Genomic DNA, 15915 nt, shown 5'->3' on the forward strand with positions numbered 1-15915 from the left:
GAAGGGTTTCTAATTTTACGCAATTAGTTCCAACTTTTTTCGCTATATGGTACCACATGTACCATTTCCCAGAGGGCGCATGCTATTTTAAATTTAAAAACATCATGTGTATTTGTGTATAAAATAACTATGGCGTTTGACATAAAATGTAAGTACTCGTGCTTTATTTAGAAACTTAATAGATAAGCTTGAAGAACTGGAATTTAGAAAAGTGTTTTCTATTGCAAAGTTGATTAATAATTATCTTTAGAGGTTTGTATGGATACGTATCATTAATATCTCAGGTTAAAGTATTCCCTTTCAAAATTCTGAAATAGTTTCTTATTACTTTTCAGCGTTTAACACGATCCCTTTCAATTACATCGACGTTGTAATTAGCAAGACATTGACACGCAATTCACTGCAATTGAAGCTCCTCGTGCATTAGCTCGACGAAACAGCTCTCGAGCGCCAAGGAAACGTGCGCACGTGTTTCACTGAATATAATTTGCGTTTGAAACAGTGAATCATCCTGAGTCTTGACAAAAGATCGCCGACAACGTTTGAAAGCTCTACGCTCGTTGGTTGAAACACGCACCTGTAACACCTGTTTTAAATAGGACGCTCTCGCGTCAATTTACCTCGTCTCGAAGCAAATAAATTGCCCGGTTTCTCTAACCTTTCTCGTATAACTCATAATTCGTTAACAAAAAGCTCTCGAGAGCCGGTGTGGCAGCGTATCATTCAGAAAAGTGGCTTAATGTTCAAGGAAGACGTCTTCAAAAGGTACCTCGTTTCTTCCCTTTATTTTTATTCATTTAATTCGTGTCGCCCGTTTCCTTTTATTTTTCGGAAGTCAACTGGATTGCAGGGGGCATTATGGTGCAGCACCTTTTTACCAGGAGTCTTTTTTTCTGTTGGCGTGCACCAAAGTATTAGGAAGAATGGCGGGCACGAGGCCGGACTCCTCCACGGACGAAGGTGAGTAGCGGTTGAGACAGGGACAGACGCTTTGCTATGCTATGCTTACGCGCAGTGCCGTATCATTCCTACGGAGTAGGAAAGGGTGCGTTTAAAAGGGCGCGCGATTCAGTTTCACCCTTTGTTGATGGGACAAGAGTCCAACCGAAATATTTGGTGTTTTAGTCAAAAGTACACTGTATGGCCTGTGAGCTACGAAACCAGATATAGTTTTTGAACCATATTCAACGTTATACGCGACGGAGGATCGTTCCCTTTGATCGCGGTATTCGAAAAATCGTACGGTCCTTGACAGCGTAAGCAAGCATAATCGCGAGGCAATCCTGTTGAATAGGTTTAGGCGGTCGCGTGACGGTTTGCAATTTCTGTTGTAGCATTCACGAAGAGTGCCCGGAGCCGAGTGCTACGCCACTGTCCACGCTATCACGATTTAACAGAGTGAACAGCACACGAGACGTCGGTGCGTGCGAGCGAGATAGCGGCGGAGGAAAGGAAAGGAAAGGAAAGGAAAGGAAGGCGCGCAAGGTAAAGGCACATCTGAATCCTTCGGTTGACTCGGCTCAGTCTGATCCGAGCCAAGCCACTGCCCTGATCCGGCGTTCCTCGCTCGTCGTTCTGCGCCTGGATCCTCCTCTCCTTCGCCTGGCTGTCTCCTCCGCGCTCTCCCTGCCTCTCTAATCCACCGGTGTCATCGATCGCCGATCCGACTTCCTTCCTCCGCGTTGGCTTCTCCCTGCGCGGTCAGTTCAAGTCGCGGCGAGTTTCCGTTCCTCTCGAGTTCCGGCGACCAGACGAAAATTCACCACCTGACATGTCACAGTGCACGCAGCACCGTCGCGTCGATCGGTTCATCCGCGTACAGTGAGACGAACCGATACACGCTTCTCTTTCGCGCTTCTTATTCCTCGATTGCTCCTCGTTCGTCGCTCGTTTCTGTTCGTGACACTGGTGTGCGCGGGTTCGTGGAAACGAAGAATTTCTGTGGATCCTACAAGAGACCGGAAGTGTGATGACCCCTCCAACGAGACGGGCTGCATCGATCAACGCGGCGACAGCGTGCCTTCGATCCGGGATCTGATTTTCGCGGTCAAGGTACGTACCTATTCTTCTCGCCCGCCAAAACTCTCGGAACATAGATACTGTGTTCTGTTTCTAATTTACGGCAGGGTCTCTGTCAAGAGGTCCAAGTTTAAAAATAAGCAGAAACAGATACTGTTGCTTCGTACAGGGGGTTACGCGATTCACCTCCTTTGTCTCATCGATGGGAAAAACGTATCGACGATGGCTTAACGTGGGACGAGGGCGCACTCCTGTATTGTATTCCGAAACGCGTCGTCGACGTCGTGTTTCTTTCGATGCGTCTGCTGAAAACGTCTCGGATAAATGAAACATTTTTCCCGCTTCTTCGCAGTAGACAATGGGCTATTAGCTGTGAGCACCAATTATGGGGACTATGCGGTCGCGCTTCTTTTCCACGGATAGTTGTGCGCGAATAAAATAAGTAGCGGAGATCTTCCTGACGCTCCGAGGGGAGGATGCGGATAGAAACAGGAGGGAAAAAAAGGATTCGAAAAAGCCGAAGGGATTCGATTCGCTCGTTTTACCACGCAAACTTCAGCCGTGCTAACTTTAAATGTAAGAAAGTTTTATCTTACTTTCCTTTGAATTCGAACCCCTTTCAACTAAGGCAATCAAGCGCAATTGCAAAGATTCCTAAGGGACGCAATAATCCTCGGTGCTGCTTCGTCATCGGTTAACCGAAGGGCACATCTCGTGTAGTAAGCTTCGGACGAACCAATCGCGATCATGTGACGAATCGTTACTCGAATCGTGACAACACTGTGTTTTTATCCATATCTCTTCTCCGCGTGTCACGGTTCGCCGGCAAACGAACGCGTTAATTGATCAAGGCGGTCCTCTGGCCGATTAATCCCGCAATACGGGTTAAACCGTAGCAATTTGTTAAGCTCCGTCAGTTTCTATTATCCTCGGGACAGATTCAGGGATTCTGGATTCGAAACCTGTTCCACGGATGCATCGAAGCCGCTCGTGCTCCGGCTCGTTCGAGTTCAATGGCACTCAGCGGCGCTGGTTCGGCACATCGAGCATCCACGATTTTTCACGCGACACCGAGGACAAAAGGTGTACTTGGACTGTTGACCTTCCGCGCGGGAGACAGGCGGCCCCGCCGCGCGGCGTCTGTCGGTCAGAAATCCTTACCGGTATACGTATACGTGACGGGAAACGATCAGGATCGCCGAGAACTCGTGACCCTGATTTTCATATAGTCATCGGGAAAAGTTGAACAAACTAATGGCAAACGGTTAAACGACATTCGGTAGCGTGGAAAAGAGTACGCGATCTAGAATTCTAGATCGACGATACGTCAAGGTGGAACGTCGGTAGGTGGACGAGATCGTATCGAAATTAATATACCGATTTCTCAATGCATCGGTATGCTGGACGAGATAACGTCGTTCTCCGATGACTAATGAATTCGATTCGGTATCGTAACGTTACTTTCCAATGTCTCGTATTCGTCGCTGTTCGTACGTCGAAGTTCTACTTTTTTATCAGGCGTCAGATCGAATAAAATAATTCAGCAGAGGGCGTGATAATGGGGAACGGCGCGAGTTAATGAATAAAAGGTGAACATGTAGGAAAAAGCGAGGAGGCGCGGAGGATGAACCAGGAGGAGCCGTCGCGGCGGTCGGAGTCGGTCGCTGCCAGAACCTGGAAGGCTACTCGGAATACCTTCGGTATTCAAAGCTTCTCTCGAGAATGCAAAGCACGAGCCATTAATTTTCTTAGCGATTCGTCGAGCGTAGGGACATTCTTTTCAGGCTTGATATATTGCTCGGTGCGCCGGCCAACGTTTATGCGTAATTTTTATTTGAGTCCGGCTCGTACGTGGCGGGACGAAGGGCGAGGAGGAAGGAGAGCTGGTGGAGGAGGAGCCCTCCTACCGACAACGGGGCACAGGCTAGTCGAAACGCCGTTGAACATTGTAAAATGAAGAGGCCACTCGCAGGCAAACATTCAATTGCAAATCACCGCGATTGAAATACACCGGACGATTACAAAACGCTCGGGCTCCAGGCGCTTCGTAATTTTGCCCCGGCTAATGAGTTTAAATATTTAAATTGCGCCGACCGGGCTAAGGACGGCGCAAGAAGTCCCTCGATGATTTACTCTCGCCTATATACCGGTACATTTATCAGTACACCCTTGAAATCCTTCTTGCGGCGTCCGCTACCTTCGCTTTTTAATCGGTCCTTCCTTTCGATCATGCATCAACCGCGACCTACGCGAATAGCCATGCGTTATAAATAGCCCCGAGACAATGGGATACCGTACCGTCGATATAGTCGCATCCCAGTAATGATGGATAATTCGTGTGTATCATTAGCGGACATCCTTGACCTGGCCAGCGGCTCGTTTACTGGAAGCTTATACACACGGACACCCCCCGACTTGATCCTCCGAGATTCCACTGAAAGACGGGAAAAGGTCTAGCCGTATAAGCATAGCGAATCGGCCCCAGCAACAATTTCGATTGATATTTATACCACATAATGCTTTTTGCCTAAACAACAATTGTGTGCAATTTCAACCCCCCACCGCCTCTGATAAGGGAGATACGAGGGTAACAATCCAAAATTTTACTATTTTTTTTCTCGGAAACTATTCAAGATATTTCATTTTTTTTCTTTTTTCAAAATTTTCGTCCGATGATTAAGGGTTGAAAATTAATAAATAAGTTTTCGAAGGTGATTTTTATAAACAGTCCCTTGAGTGACACACACTTGTTTCTTTTAATCTTTTTCAAGTGTCCTCAGTATCTACCCATAGTTTGTATTCCATCTACTCTTCACCCCTACGAGTGAAATTTACCCCCTGTATAAATATGGATCACCCGCATCATCGATGCAGCCTCCAAGCATCTACATATTGATTTCGCGTAGGCTCGCTACGGTTTTTTGTATCAGCCATCGAGAAACGCATGCCAGCAGGTCTCGAAGGTATTTTAAGTGGCAGAGGCTGGCATACGCGTACGTTACCGTGGACGGACGTACGTCTGATAGGCAGGCAATCGTATTCGAGATGTTGCGTACGAGGAACTATGAGCTAACGGTACAGCCGAGTAGCCGTAGCGAGTAGCGAGCTGTTTACGATATTTTTCAGCCGTGTGGAAAACATATTCGAGAGACCTCCGGATCGAGAGGAACCAGTCTCAGAATCAATTTCGATCGTCAAAATTCGTGGATCATCACCGATTCTCGCGAGTACGGTATTACCCGCTGAATGTTGGTCAGTCGAGTGACGAGTTAACTCGTCCTGCTCGTTTAACGGGTTAAGCGGGCTGGCTGCCACGCGGATTTCACAGCGATGTTTGTTACTTAAACTCGTTATGTAAATAATGCTCATAGCGCGGTAATTATGCGCGGATAGGGGCGTGCATAAATTTGCCTGATACCCTTCGAACAGACGCGTCGATGGGCCTCGTTGTGTTTTCGGCGTTTCTGCACCGTGAACATTTGCAACGCGGATAATTTATCGTCGCCAGCACGAGCTTGCTTCATCGATTTTAACCCACATATTTTTTTACACTCGCGCAATCGTCGGATATTCAGCTGGTTTAACAATCGAATCCTTTTCGTTAACCGATCAACCAGGCGGTTTCCATTTCGCTTAATGCGAGCCCGTTGCTTTTTGCGATTCGTTAGCGTTTCATTATCCCATTGGCGAACACGCAGCTCCGCTTCAAAGACATCAGTTCGGCTTAATTCGACCCTTTATTCGGGCATTGTATGGAACAATTTTAATTGATTCAGTTAAAACTGCCTACTCGTTCATTTGACGTTCCAAGAACCCGATACATTACCAGGCTTATTCGGTTAAAACGAATCATCGATGGGGCACGAGGCTTACCATCGAGGTTTCATTGAAAAATATTCATTTTGGAAGCTTTCGAATAACCCTTCCTGGAATTTTCAAATGGTTATTATTTAGTTCTTTGTTCCAAGATGATGCGGAAGGTGAAACTGGTTCGTGTATATCGGCGTATGCCATTTTTCATCGGATTACAGCGTCGTTCTCGTCTTTCAGGATGACCGAAACCGATGAGCGGATGAACGAATAAAGCGAGGAAGGGAATCAGAAGGGAAACAAGGGCTGCCGAAGGAAGAGATGGTGGTGGAGTGGCTCTGTCCTGGTCTTAGGCCGACCGGAAGCCGTAGGCCTCGTCTTCTTCACTGCAAGGTGATACTTCTCGACGAGCACGAACTGTTGCAGGATGTCTTGGTGAGTTCCGATACAATATTTTCTTCCTTTCGCCCCATTGTTCGATGTAACAACGGCGTTAGCGCATTTTTATGCCGACTCGATTTCGCGTTTTTATGCGTACGACCTAGTAAGAGGCGAGCAGAAATTTCGTACACCCACGCGTAGGCCTTTTCTGGCAATAGAAATCAAGAATACAAAAGGTGGGCAGACAATGTGGGCGAACTCGTGTCGCGAACATGTGTTCCCTCGCGTACACCCTTAACAATCATTTTATGGTAGATAAAAGCTTTTCGAGCTATTTATGTACACTCGCGATCGAATCAGGCTTTCCCGAGAAAAATTGTATAGTAGTCTGGCCCTATCATTTGCCTATAAACCAGGGCTCACTAAACTTTTTGAGAAAGGGGCCGGATTGAAATTTTTAAAAACATGGGGGCCGGGAGAATAACATTTTTATTGAAATTCTATTAGAACATTAATTTACATTGCACGTGTAAGCAAATATAGTTTATATTGGAATTTATAATGGAAAACGTCTATTAAAATGTACCAAATCACGATAGAACAATAGAAGAATCGTTGGCATGTATTCACCAAATCATAAAAATTTATGAAATTAATATCTCTTATATAAAATATTTATGAAATCTTTGGAAGGTCGAATCCGGTCTGCAGGCAGTAGTTTGGTGGTTGCTGGTGTAAACTTATAAAATTTGAATTGATATTTGTTTGTCATTCATATTTCGCAGTTATAGGTATATGTATAATACTAAATCTTAGAATATTTAATAATTTAAAATTATATCGTTTCGTTTTCTAAATTACTTTCGATATTCATATCGTAAAAATTAAGATTTTAACAATTCCTACTTCTTTTATATCGCGAGTGTATTATAGCCAAACTTTTCTGCATAATTTTATTTTTTTAGACGTTCCTTAATATTACAGGAAACGTTGTATGTAAATTAGATGAAGTTCCAAAAGGATACAAAGGGATGTCCATTTCCTGTTTCCATTTCTTTTGTACACGTGTACGTAGGTACACGAAGCGAGGTGCTTTTCAGAAAAATGGTAAATCATTTTCACGAGGCCTCGTTTTACCCAGCACTTAAGACCTCCATTACCAAAAGTGGGCAATACTCGTCTATTTTAGAATGATTATCGGTTCGTGGGGCAATTTCGTGCAGACGCGTCGTGTAATGAGCATCCTGTTAATTGCTTTCGCCTGTAGATATTGCATTCTTGTCTTCGTCATTTTCTACCGGTTACAAATATCCCCTTTTCGGTTACGATTAAGTGAAATATTCGACGCTTTCGTCGATCGAATCGATCATTATTACGCGCATCAATTTCGTTAACAACGATTAGTAAATTAAGTGTTAGAGAAAAATTATTTACAATTACGTACAGGTTGCCGGTGCAATTCTAACAAACGTTTAACTTGCATAAAAAAGCCATTAACACGATCAAATACAGTAGGAGAAGACACGATAACTATCGCTATGCCCATCACGTACAGTCATTAAGAGGAGCGAAATGACTGGCGCTCTTTTCTGACAGAAGGTATCGATTTAACCGGTGTCTCAATTACGATGCACTCGCAGACACTTTAATAAGACTCTGGGATGAATTATTAATTTATCATTTACGCCGACGATATTTAACTCGGTCCAATTGATTAATGCTAGTCGACACTAGAGCAATTATGAAAGGAAAGGGTGTCAGTTGTCCTTCATTAAGAAATTAAAAACGAGGGAAATTAAAGGCGCGAATATTGCGTGTTTCGAAAACGTAATGCGCATCGCGTGAAATAAGACGACCACCGGGTAGAGAAAATCTGAAATTACCGATCGTAATTGGCCATCTCGACGGGCATTAATGGCAGACCGATGGAGCAGAACTGGGATTGTTTCTTGAAGCGAGCACGAGGATCGATCGGGATCGCGGAGAGCCAGCCGGAGGCTCGGTTTTATTCGGTGGCAAATTAACGACTGTTTGGCGCGTGGGAGAGTGAAATCCCGCGGATGAAACTGGCCGTCGAAGGCTTATGATTTAATGATGCGCTGCGATACGGCTTAATTGCCATCGAGATCGCGGCGAAAGACGTCGGTTTTCAGCTCATTGATGTTTGTATCAGGGCTATTGATTCGGACCGGCTATCGGTGAAATAACCGTGTCGACAAAATTACTAGGGTACCCGTGTCGTACCCATAAGTTAGAGTCCTAGTTTATGCGAAAAGGAAACGATTAAATGAAACTTTCCTTCATGTTACACACATTTTCACGCGTACAATTGCAATATTACACCACCCGTCGAGATACCAATGACAGAAAAGGGCTTGGGTCCATTCATACTGGTATGGCGGCATTTCCTTTGAGTACACTATCGAGAGAATCACCCTGTATTAGTGAACGAAATTCAATAGATAAAGTTCTGTGATCAGCCCACGTTCCTTCGATCCGCTTCGTCAATATCAATTGCCCAGTAACATTCGTACCGATGCGAATTTCTGGGAAATTACGGAGCAAACGGTTATTTGTTCTTCGTATGATTTAAGACCACCAGGATACAATACCTCGTAGATATTGTCTCGTGTAAACGCGCAAAGGTTTATCGCAATAATAAGAGGCGGCCTTCGTTGCCCGGAGGATATTGGCCGTTGCGAAATTCATTCATACGGACCAATCTGTAGCAAACACAGAGCAGACGATTTACATTGAAAAGGACACCCTTTCGCCCACGTTAGCCGTCGCGTCGACCGTTGGAAACGTTCGCCGGTATCGGCATATTTTCGACGATGGTATCACGCGATGCTAGAGACCTGGCGCGGCTGCAACTTACACGGTACGTATCGAGTATGTTCTCTTTTCAAGGGAGACTCTTCGGATCGAGTTTTTTTTATCCGACGATCTTGCCATTAAGTGCACGCGAAACACCGCGGGTCTTTTTGATCACGACGATTTAGAGCTGGCTATTACTTTGCTACTGATTGATGTTTCAGACGTAAGGCTCGATTCACAATAGGATCGCCTTACCTGTCCTCGATGTTCTATCTCGAATAGAAAATAGGTAAAATTGGATTAAAAGTTAGATCAATTTCATCCGGTTATCCGCTTTTTATCCGCGTCCACTTAACGCGCTAGAACTGGTTCCGATACCGTGGCTAGTCGTTAAATGTGAATCGACCTTAATCCCACTTCGTACATCCTTCGTGAAATGTAAAACACGGTGTAGCTCGAGGGCTACCGCGCGGCCATACACCGAGGTCATTAAGTCGAAGACACTTCGCACACGTAACTGGCCAATTATTCATCCTAGCCGAGCGCTGTCTATCAGCCGCAGCGAGCTTTGCCCAAGGAACTTCGTGGCTTGTAAATTATATCCCCGTGTTCGCGGGACTCCCTTTAATTAGATGTCGCGGACGTTAACATTAAGGATGGAAACAAGCGACGGGCGAAATAAGGTATCGAGCATCATTCAACTGGACATCACGACCGCGTACCAACAATTTGTAGTGATAGACGGGCGTAAAACTTTTATCGCATTCATCAGCCATCTAAGTCATAGTTCGATATATCCAGCGGTGATCTATCGTTCGAACATAGGATCGATAGAAATCTGTCGTTGTCTATGTCGAGAATTTCGTTACGTCCTGAAATTGATATTCAGCGATTCAACGCGCGTCCGCGGACATTCTTCACAGTTGAGGGTTACGTGGCAAATGAACTGCCTCTCGGCGATCGATCACCGGTAATCGAGCACTTTACAAGGGCGTACGTTAATGACAAACAAGAAAACACAGGGCGCCGGTTAATGTAGCCGCGGTCGAAACAAAATGTTACTCGCTAGCCGGAAGTGGTACATTACACCGTTCGAGCGTTACCGGTGCAATTAAGAGAAAAAAATGTTTCTGCCTACGCGCTTCATCACTCACTCACCTAAAGACCGACTTCTGACTTTCCGTTTCTGCACGAGAGAGGTAGATCCGTAGTTAATTTAACTCCACTTTCTACAAAGCTCGATGTCCGGGCATAAGGTCACGGGTAATTATGATTTTTCTTTGAACCTCGTACGAGTCGTTTTCCAAAGGGGGTTATTAATCTTTACTAATGAGATTCTCCGAATAAAAGAAAAGAAAATGGAAAAATTCGCTCTTTGAAATCAGGATGAAACGATTTCGTTTATCACGATGGAAGCGGACGTTTGGTTTCGTTGAACTCGCTTTTATAACGCCGGGCGTCTTCTCGTTCTTCGCGGATGTTTAAAATGTTGCGTAACGCAGCGAAACCGGACGAGATGACCGTGATTGCTCTATTTGCGCGAAGAAATATTTTAATAGCACCTGGATGATCACCGGTGCGACGATAACCAATCGTATTGGTCGTGGAAACGGAACGATGGCGATACTTTAAGTGATACCATAGTTAACGACCGTGGGAAATGCTGAAGATAAATTAGCAAAATAAAACTTGAAATATGTGAAGTATTTCCTTTAGATTTGTACAGAGCAAAATAATAGTCTCATCGTCGAGAGCATTGCTCGCGGACGTCGGACAATTCTATAGAGGCGTTTTCAACGCGTTATAATTTAAACGAATTAACAATATTTCGTTTGGAAACGGATTTCGTTCCATAGCGAGGAGGATCCGGTGGCCGGAGGGCAATGTTGGTGGTGGGTTATGGGTGGCGGTACACGGGATAAGGGGCGTACGTATCGTGGGGGTACCCGGGGCACCTTCTACCTGCTCTGTTATTAGGCGATATACCAAAATTGGTGGGCCACTTCCCCACGGGGCAACCCCGTAACTCCTCCATCCACCCTGAACACTAATTCACGCGGCTTTTAACTCGGCCTTCTCGTTCTCTTTCTCGCCCTCCCCCTCGTGGCGAAACATCTCGTTCGTATAGCCGCAGAATTCTTGCGTGGACACGCGTTCGTGTATGTGTGCACTGGTCCACCGGCAAACATTAAGAACGAGGAAATTATTGCCTAGAGAGGGAATTCGCCGTCTACCGTACCGATTAACAACGACCGTGAAAAGTTTTGGAATACCCAGTCGATGGAATGCCTTCCCTCGGGCTCTTCGAATCAGACGTTTGCCCGGCGAACAGCCATGGATCCCCCGATTCAAAAGGGTAATCTTGTCTTTCGGAGCAGCGAATTTTTCGGGAGTAAAGTTCGCGTCGGGCACGAAACTCACCGGCAAATCGTTTCGTTTTTCTGTTTCCTTTTATTTTCTTTTTCCTTTTTTCTGCTAGGGTGAAACGATTCTACCTTGAAACAGCTAATGACAGGGTACTCGAACAGGAATTTCGATCGGTTATAAATATCTGAAGCGGTGATTTGACGCTTTGTGCGAGTTGCTTATGTTTCCTAGGCTATCTCTCCCCCTTTCGGCGCTTACAAAGATACCTCGCTCCTGGGTGGGAAACACTAATTTAAACGTTACACGGGATAAATATTATGCGTTACACGGAGTATCATGAATATTTCATCGGCCCGTTGTATCTGCATTCTACCCCGAGCGTGAAGCGTACGAACGAAGAAAAACAGCGCTCGTTGTTTCGCGGCATTGTTCGCGTCACGGGAAGTTTCCGCAAACATTTCCCACGAGCAGTGAAAATCAAGTTCTCGGTCGATCCTTAAGACGCGTTCCAACTAAGCGAAACAAACGCGACGTTATTTGCTTCCGTTAGACGATTATCATCTTCCGGTAGAGGGGCGAGAGGAGAAGAAACCATCCTCCCGCCACCCAGTGTCGGTCAACAAGGGAAAACTCGGGGGGTTGGAGGAAGTTCCCCAGGGACTTTCATCCGGGACATAATTTAATCAGTCGCGATTCGGGTTCAATTTGACTCTGTTAATCTGCCGCCAGGCGAAAGTCATCGAGAGGAATCGTGTTTCAGCAGAAACGGAAGTTCGTGAACCGACGGGGGTGGTTGAATAAGGGGGGGATATGAAACGGTCGCGCGAATCAGGGACAATAGAAACGTCGTTTCCGTGAATCGCGACGGTGCACTGTCGAACTTTCCAAGCGATTTTCGTCTATCCTTTTCCGTTTCCGGCTGACGTCTGGAACGACGATCCCCGATAAAAGTTTCTCTGTACGTTGAAATTGAAACCAGTCTAATTATGCCCGTAGATCGTTCGCTCTGACCTCTCTTTCAATCTCCCCCTCTTCCCTCCTCATTCGCTATATTAAATTCACTGTTTTCCAACGAATTTATCTTGCCAGAAGTCGTTTTCCTCGTCGAACAAAAAGAAAAAAAAGATGAATCTCTCTATTATTACACGGTGGACAAATTTTCAAGTTGAATCGCACGATTGAGAGACGTTCGATGGGAATCGAGTTACCGATTTTTTCAAACTCTTCCAAAGGGATTAATCCGTTTTATCCGTACATGTGGAGGATGTTTGCGTTTTGCAGAAAAAGCGAATCGCTCGAACAGCGATCCACTGTTTCAGTGGGGAAAAAAATTTGATTGACGTTTCCTCGATCGAGTTGTGCTTCTTTGCTACCTATTCACCGAGGTTCATTTATCAATATCCTTGCGTTTCTTTGCTCCATGTCTATTTACAGCTACAGTTTAGTTACGTGATAGAAAAGTGTTACAAAAATGAACATACTCGTTCCGGCTGAACTTTGGGGAACAAAAGATATTGACTTCTTTTTAACAAGTTTTAACTTTTGGGAACTATTTATTCAAAAGAGTTCTTAGTGTATTTCGAAAGGTTAGTTGGACGCCATATTGGTTCCTACCCATTCCTTGTTCCTCTTATCATTCCACCATAACTTGGCCTGTATTAATGGAGTTCCCTAGGGCTTATTCTCAGACTGCCGGTTTCTAACTTCACCATAATTTTATCAATTTCAATTACGTACCGAGGACTCGTTGTTAGCGTAGTTAGGTCTGGAGAAGAACGAGGAGAAGAAGAGGAGGAATGCGTAGCAAAAGAAAAAGGAATGAAAAGGAAGAGGGTGGGAAGAGAGGGAGGACGAGAATAGGGTAGCACGATATCACGGATTATTAGAGTTGGAACGGGTGGAAGTGGTTCGGGTAGTAACCGCGATGCTTATAGACACTATTTCTCGCCATCGATATACCTTGGTGTGTAGGACCGGTATCTTCCCGGTTTTATATCGCCGGTTCATAGAACCAGTCTCGCGTAACCGAACAGCCTCGAAGAATGGCCATGCGTCAAGATAATGCGACCGGATAAACGTAACCCTTTCCGGTAGAGGTAGATATCGCTGATACTGACCGCCTCCTGCCTCTCCCCTCCTCCTCGCGCAGCACCGATTCCATGGAATTTGAAAATTATTTATCGAGCATTCGGTACTGAAACTGGTTAAGCCAGAAGCGGAAACGAGTTTCGCTCGTTGTGCTTCATGGTCGCGTGGAGAATTTCGAAGGGCGGTGGGGGAAGAAGGATGAAAAATGAATTTTTCAAATGTGCAGTTTGTTTTTCAAAGAACCGAGGAAACGTGCGAGATTTCGACCACGGATATACGTGATCAGTCCCGTGGGACGGTTGTTGGAACAATTTCCAAGCGATCCGGAGGATTCGTCCAATTACCTCCTACGACATTTTACCCCGCAATTTACGTCCGCGTTGCGGCATCGGTGGAAGGCTCGCCTTCAACGAGACCTGATTAGAAAAGCTCGTGCTGCGTCCGCTTCGTAGCCAGTTGCCGGCTACAAAAAACACTTGGCCGAGAATGAAAAGGAGAGGCACCGTGAATGAGGTTCCATCTCGATCCATCGGTTTCTCGAAATGCTCGCTCCTTTTTCGTGCCTTCCTCGCGGTTTCTCCTCAGCCAATTACACCCGAATAATACTCATTATGTAATTCGCCGCAGGCGTAATTCCTCCGAGTTGCTTTTCTCGAGCAACACGATCGCACGGTAGCAATTTCTTCGGGGGAAAAGAAAAAATAGAGATTCGCGGATCTCAGTAATCACTTATTCAGCTAACATTTTACGCAATGGAAGAAGGATAAATTTTTGTACGATCCCGTGTTCTGCTTTATTTGCCGGGGGCTTTTAGTTTTCTTGCCGAGAACGGAGAGCATCGATCGTGTTGCTTCGGATAATTTTTATAACAAGCCGTAAGAAGAATCTCTTTCCTTTCTTCCAGCCTTTTCCCTTTTCTCCGTTTTCTCGATAGCTTCCAGCCGTTTTTCCCCTTTCTCTGTCCAGCCACGTCGCGGTATTGATTATTCAGATCCTGATTCGTTATGAATAAAGATCAGATCGGAGTAAACTCTGCCGTTTACGGGGAGCCTCTTCTTGCTCGAGTGTTTTAGAAGTTTCTCGACTTTTATTTCTTCCCATAGCCGGCTAAGTTTCGTCGTTAACGAACGTTCTCTTTATCTTGAAAGAAACGCTCGAGCATCCAAGGATTCTTCCCTTGTTTCATGAAATTACACGGTTCCTTTCCTTTATTTCGTTCGCGGTAATATTTTTAGAGAAACATTCCTATTCCTGTTTCGAAAAGCATCTTTTCGCCCGGATGGAAGCTTGTCCTTAAGATGAAAATGAATATCCATGAAGAAGAAAGGTGGAATCGTGCCTCCAAGTATTATCAGCGTCACTCGACGTACTTCCCTTGTGCTCTTTGATACCTTTGACACCATCCTTCTCTATAAAGGTGTCAAATGACAGTCGCGAGCAGTATTTTCATCGTGACAACCTCTTTGCCCATTTCTACTTTTCGTCTGGGTGCAGATTCTAGGACCATCTCTTGCTTTTTCAATCCAAAAATGTCTTCATTCCAATATCTTAAAATTCAGTATTCTTCTTCTTGCTGAATTCACTGGTTTTTTAAGCAGAGTCTAATTGTCAGCTACGAACGCAATTAAGTTCACCGATAATCGTCATGGCTCGTTGACCGTTGTTCTCTTCGAGGCAAGAGTCTTATTCTCTTGACCGAGCTAACGATCAGCACTTTTTCTCGAGATCTTTCACAAACGCTGGCCAACGAATTGTAAGAGTAAACCGTGGCCAATTATCACTCCGGTAGAATGATTTCAGCCAGTTGGCGAAGTTCGTCGAATCAGATTATACAGCAAATACTTGTACCCAATATCGGGTACCAAAAGAGGGGGCGGATTTTTAGGAGCTTGGGTCTTACCTAGATCCCTAGGGCGTTTCGTAGACTTCTAGCGAAATAGCCCTAAGGTGGGGGCGATTCGCGTTACGCGGTTCCGATTCCCACGACAAACCCTAGCCGGGGGCTGCAAAGTAGCCGAGAGACAGAAAGAGAGGGCGGTATGCCTAAATAAATGGTTTGCCTGCACCGTATATGAAAAATGAAAGAAATGATCGCAGTGACCGGTGAACGAGAGAAAAAGGGAGGAATAGATGGATCGAGAGAGAAGAACAGAGAGGTCGTTCAGAGCACGCAACCTAAAGATGATTACCTACCTCCTGGACCTATACCCTGGTTCATTCGGCCTCGGGCCAGACGAGAAGGGAAGTGGACTTTCTTCTTCTTGTTCTTATGCTTCCTTCGTTGTTGGTCGTTCTTTGCACTTTTATTACACCGTCTCTGGTCCACTGTTGCGCGTTTTGTTTCCTCCTAGGCCACGCTTATCATGTTAATATTTCTGAATTTCGCAATTTCTTTTTTATTTTTATAATAGCAGTCTAATCGTAAATATAGTT

At 45.2% G+C, this 15915-nt stretch overlaps 1 protein-coding gene across 2 annotated transcripts in view; it reads left to right on the top strand.

Annotated features, from left to right (window-relative positions):
- The first annotated feature begins 56 nt into the window (after nucleotides 1-56).
- LOC114873538 (band 4.1-like protein 4) overlaps nucleotides 57-15915 on the top strand; it is a 37386-nt gene continuing 21527 nt past the window's right edge. The window contains exons 1-5 of one of the 2 annotated variants that reach the window (XM_029181958.2): nucleotides 57-148; nucleotides 336-765; nucleotides 836-960; nucleotides 1335-2052; nucleotides 6070-6264. In XM_029181958.2, coding sequence (XP_029037791.2) covers nucleotides 6151-6264 — 114 coding nt within the window. In that variant the 5' untranslated portion in view covers nucleotides 57-148; nucleotides 336-765; nucleotides 836-960; nucleotides 1335-2052; nucleotides 6070-6150. The remainder of the gene's footprint in view (nucleotides 149-335; nucleotides 766-835; nucleotides 961-1334; nucleotides 2053-6069; nucleotides 6265-15915) is intronic. The other variant, XM_029181957.2, reaches the window with a different exon arrangement.

Source organism: Osmia bicornis, chromosome 1 (assembly GCF_907164935.1).
Source record: "Osmia bicornis bicornis chromosome 1, iOsmBic2.1, whole genome shotgun sequence".
Lineage (NCBI taxonomy): Eukaryota > Metazoa > Arthropoda > Insecta > Hymenoptera > Megachilidae > Osmia > Osmia bicornis.